Source organism: Triticum dicoccoides, chromosome 5A, assembly GCF_002162155.2.
Source record: "Triticum dicoccoides isolate Atlit2015 ecotype Zavitan chromosome 5A, WEW_v2.0, whole genome shotgun sequence".
NCBI lineage: Eukaryota > Viridiplantae > Streptophyta > Magnoliopsida > Poales > Poaceae > Triticum > Triticum dicoccoides.
In genome coordinates this window covers 584,746,378-584,751,349 of record NC_041388.1, presented here as the reverse complement: position 1 = coordinate 584,751,349, position 4,972 = coordinate 584,746,378, and the positions used below count along the sequence as shown (strand labels likewise).

The 4,972-nt window shown below is 46.8% G+C and overlaps 1 protein-coding gene across 2 annotated transcripts; it reads right to left on the bottom strand.

Moving 5' to 3' along the window:
- Positions 1-825: 825 nt before the first annotated feature.
- Positions 826-2,787, bottom strand: LOC119303073. 2 transcript variants are annotated; one of them, XM_037580163.1, is made up of 4 exons: positions 2,450-2,787; positions 2,028-2,365; positions 1,269-1,509; positions 826-1,156 (listed from the first exon to the last, which is right to left on the bottom strand). In XM_037580163.1, the coding sequence occupies exons 1-4, from the start codon at positions 2,669-2,671 to the stop codon at positions 854-856; spliced, it is 1,104 nt and encodes a 367-aa protein (XP_037436060.1). In that variant the 5' UTR covers positions 2,672-2,787; the 3' UTR covers positions 826-853. The 2 variants fall into 2 exon arrangements, with proteins under 2 accessions (XP_037436060.1, XP_037436059.1); XM_037580162.1 differs by having other exon boundaries at positions 2,028-2,357; positions 2,450-2,782.
- Between the last annotated feature and the right edge of the window lie 2,185 nt (positions 2,788-4,972).

The following is a 4,972-nucleotide window of genomic DNA, read 5'->3' as shown; positions in this document are numbered from 1 at the left end:
TAGCCCTAGCCAGGGCCATCAAGGGAGGGATCCATGCAGAGCACCCAATCAGATTCGGGGCGGACCAAAGCCCGGTCATCATTGGGGCGATGTTCACTGCACTGTGCGAGGTGGATCCCATCGAGATCCATCCGTTCCTACATCACGAGCGCGGATTAGTCTAACGGCGAGTTAGGGGGAGGCGGAAGGATCGTGGGACAGGAGGCGGAGAAGAGGGGAGGAGGAGCACGAGAAGTGCAGCGCTGCACGCAGCGCATCGACGGCTGGCACATCGTCGCGATTAGTAGCAGCCAAATGTGCTACTTGCAGTATAGAGGCCCGCTGGCGTGTGATATGTTGCGTATTTCGCGTATTTGAAGTACCACTGACAGGAAATCTGACACGCGGCTGCAGAGCGCCGTACGTGTGCAGGGTGAGAGGACGAAATACTACCGTTGCACTAAGACACTGTATAACGTAAACACTTTTCGCCCTGAATGTATTTAAGGATTGTGCACCCGGCCGGACAGTACTGATCGTTTGCACGTTCTCATACGCACAAGCATCTCGCGTTGTACCGATGCACCGCCGCCGCCGCGCCGAGATGTCCGAAAGCTCATTTTCTGCTCCGCGTCTCCGGACATCACCGCCGCCGGTGCACCGGGACGAAGACTAGATGGTTTGTGTCAGAACCTCGGCGTAACGGCGTTCATTTCTACAAGTGCCCGGACCAAGGAGTAAGTCTAATTTGTACAACCATCCATCACATGAACCCATTTTTGTTGCTGTTTTTGTGCTTCTTGTTCATCATTCAGCTTCAAAACTGGAGCAGGATGGAGGCCCGTGTTCTCTACTAAGCTTCCCACAGAAAGTTCTAAGGCACCTCTTCGTGAACGGTACATTCTTCATTCGCCCAAACAGGCTGCCAAAGATACTGTAAACCTTCCATAGATTCACATTGTTCTCCTGCAGCCGTTTCACAAAGATCTTTGGTGTATGTGTCAATGTGCCGGTGTGATGGCCAGTGCAGCTTCTCAGCACAAGTCCTAAGCAGTTCATGGTTGTGGGAAGCACAATTTTCCAAGACATACCACCCCCCATCATCTGTCCGGTGCAGACGAACCATGGCGGCGCAATCGCTCCTCAACGATGAACTGTTCTCCCTCTCTGGTTTACCCTGCATTTGTTTTCAAATCAAAAAATTTGACAACAACTTCAGTTCCTTTACACATAACAAAATCCCACAATCGCACCCAGCACAAAACTGAAAAAGAGAAAAAGGGACTCACAGCGCAGCCGCACACGATCTCCTGCATGCATTTGGTCCCGTTGACATTCTGCCTGCTCTTGCCATAACGAATCCCAAAGCCAACCTCCCATGAATACAAATTGTAGAATTCATACGCCTCTGCCATCGACGGGTTGACAACCACATCAGTCCTTCTAGCTAATCCTCGGATCGCAGCTTCAAGCGCCGGCACACGACCAACTACAGCCGCCCTCTCATCTGGTGCCCGGGCTACCCTTGGCCTGCAGTCAGATAGCACAGCATCTCAATTATGAAAACAAACCACCACAGAAAAACAGAATAAAAAGGAGAAAAACAATTTTTGTGACCACACTCCTGCTCTGAAAAAAGTGTGAATATACCACATCTAAATTCCTTTTTGCACTTTTAAACTTATTTTCATAAAACCCCCTGCCCCAACAATCATCATGTACCAAAAATCGTCCAGAGAATCCTACTCCTGCAAGAGCAATAGTACTTAGTTGTAGCAATTCATGGGGTTCCCCTGAAAATAAATCAAGCGAGAACTACTTTGGTAGTGTGGCAGAGATTACTCGCTCTCCTTATATATATGCACGTAATGCCTAGCTGCTCATATTACCCACTCCTATTGTTTGTGGAACCAATTTGCATTTGCCATCAGGGAATACATCCATAAGAAAAAGATGCAACCGCAATGCTCATAATCAGCTCTAAGCACCCATTCAAAAAAGAAAAAGAAAAACGCGCTCGTCTCAGTCAACTAAGATGGAGGGGCTACCTGCGCTTCCAGCCAACGCGGATAGTGGTGCTCGCCGCCGCCGGAGCACTGGGGCTGAATGACTGAACTGCGCTGCGCGAGTCGACGGCGCGCGCCCCGTCACCGGCGCCTGCCGACGCCACACCTCCGCCAGCCGGCGCCGCCCCCGTCGTGCAGGACCCGTCGGACAGCTCGACATCAGACAGGTCGCCAACCAGGCCGCGAGCCGGCGGGACCTCATACACCGGTAGTGTCTCCCGCGACTCTACGCCTACTGCAGAGTCGGCCACGGCGGGACCGGAAACGAAATGCACGCCGCGCACCACGGAATCGCTTGCCGCCCCCATCGATCTGCAGTACTAACTCCGCCGGGAGCAAACTCGTAAGCCATGAAATAGATCAAGAACTAAGATAGGGCCGGAGTTTAAGAGAGTTTAACTCACCCAAAGGCCAACGCCGGTGTCGTCGCTGTGGGAGTCGCCATGGACAGGTCCAGACGAACCTCCAGCCCCAAATCGGAAAAGAGAAGCGGTGCGAGATGCAGGACAAACTCCAACTTGGTACGACAGTACCAGGCCCCGCGAGGTAAAGAAAAGGGTCCGCACTGCACGCTCTGCGCAAAAGTTCCCTTTTGCGTCAGGTGTGTACCCCCGCCGAGCCCACATGCGCGACCTGGACACGGGTATTCGGAAGTATGGACTGATGTATCTCTCATTATCTCATTCCAACAATCTTTAGCGCACGGATCACCTCGCCAAGTCGACCGGCTGGATACTTGCGATCAGATGCCGCTGCGTGCAGCCTGTCCACATGTTCGCGGGGTGCAGAGGGACAGGATAGGGGATCTGCACAGGAGGGAAGGAGGGCAGCGGGCGCCACTGTGCGGTGCACTTGGGTTGGGTGAGGGGTGACTTGTGCCCCGCCACCAGTCACCACCTTGGGTACTCGGCGCACGCATCCTCCCTCCGCGAACTACTCGCCCGCTTGGATCTTGTGTCGGCGCTTGGACTCGTTGGACCACCCACTGGCTCTCTTCCCAGACCAATCGATCACTGCCTCAGACGCCGAATTTTCCAAGGGTTGGGAAAGGGATGGCTCTCATCTGCATAGCATTTCTGCCAGGTTACCCTTGGGATTGATCCAGTGGGTTGATTTCGATTGCGGACTGTAATTTTTGTACCAAAGGATTGTCAGGGGGGACAAAAGCCAAAACATGAATAACTAAGAGGACAAAGATTGATCTTTTCCTTTTCTAATCCCCGTACAGTAAATTTTCTTCACTGATTTGCCTAAGGCTGGGGGGCCAATGCCCCCTCAGCCTTGCACTAAGCTCCGCCACTGCCAATGAAGTATCTCTGAAAGAGTTTGACGATATTTATCTCGTGCACATGGCGGTAACATAAAAATTAGACCTATTTGCAATTCCTCGGGTAACTGGAAACATTTTCTGGACCATCACTTTTCGATTTCGTGGACAATGATTTGGTGAAGATAGAGATGACGCGGATCGACCCGGCTTCACGACAGAGACGATGTCGAGAGTTGACTAGTGCGGGTGGGAGCTTTAGAGCAACTCCAACAGCCCCCTAAAAATCTTTTCGTAAAACCAGTTTTTCGGGCTTCACGTAAAATCTAGGGGAAGTTGTCCAAGAGCAAACTTCTGTGACTTCCCATAAACTTCTTCCCCAAAATTTTCAATTGTCCCATTTTTCATTAAACAAAAATAGAAAAGACATATGCATATGTCTACATAACATCATATAGTTTTTATGCGAGTTTGATGTCCATTTGATCATATAGTACATACTAGAAGAGTTGGGCATGCTTTGCTCCGCCGTTGGATTTTAAGAAAAAATTACAACCTTTATCCTGGTTTATTGGTGCCAAATACCTTAGATTTAACTAACAGAATTTTCTTGCATGTCACTATAAATAATATCATTGGAAACTATGTTTAAATACAAACCCAACAATATAATTTTGCTGACATGCATTTACATTTTGTAGTTAAATCCATGGTCAAAATTTGCAACAAAATACAAAGGGAACCAATAAACTAGAACGGTGGTAGTTCTCCCTAAGTTTCAAAAATTACGGTGGTTAGTTTTTTGAAAAGTCAAACCTATTTAAGTTTGACCAAATTTATAGAGAAATATATCAATATCCATAATATCAAATTGGTAGCATCAGATTCATTATGAAATGAATTTTCATACTTTATTTAATTAGTATTATGGATGTCAATATTTTTTGCTCTAAACTTGGTCAAAGTTCATGAAATTTATCTTTTTAAAAACTAATACACATTATATTTTGGAACCGGTGGAATATTTGGTTTGGGAAGTGGGAAGACGATGGAGTGTGTTTTCTATTTTCTATAATCTGATATTTTAATGGGCCTTTCGTGGTGTGATTTTGTATTATCTTCTAATCAACGTATATTTATGTGGAGAGATTTTCTACGTTGGTGGCTGCATGTATTATATTGGTTCTACGGTATCAAATGTTGGTGCTTCTTTTTTCTAGGCGATGAGAGGGTGCGCGAGATAGATATGTTTTACAGGGTGGTTCTTGCCGATTGATTTGAAAAATTATTGACCTGGTCAAAGTGTGAACCAATTTCAAATTGAACTAGAACAATGCCCGTGCGTTTGCAGCGGGATATAAACATTCTAGTACATTAGCTTGTGATTTATCTGTCTATAATATGCGATTGTGTAAATAACCGTTCATAAAAAATTTATATGTTTTTTCTTATATTTTGATCAGAAGTGATTTGCCTGTCCATAGTATGCGATTGTGTAAATAAATGTTCATCAAATTCTGCCCATGATTTACCTTATATTTTGATCAGAAGTTTGGTAAGTAAATTAAAGTAGAATTGGTTCAGAAGGTAAGTAAATTAATGTGATTGATTATTATACGGCGAAGGTTGGATGAAGGGGGTGGTGGAAGAAAGGTGAAAC

What these genes read in the sequence shown, in the direction of transcription:
- LOC119303073 (XM_037580162.1), bottom strand. Translation starts at nt 2,721, where the DNA reads ATGAGAGATACATCAGTCCATACTTCCGAATACCCGTGTCCAGGTCGC. An exon ending in ACACCGGCGTTGGCCTTTGG is followed by an intron (nt 2,358 to 2,449) that starts GTGAGTTAAACT and finishes TTAGTACTGCAG; the next exon opens with ATCGATGGGGGCGGCAAGCG. An exon ending in CGCGTTGGCTGGAAGCGCAG is followed by an intron (nt 1,510 to 2,027) that starts GTAGCCCCTCCA and finishes ATCTGACTGCAG; the next exon opens with GCCAAGGGTAGCCCGGGCAC.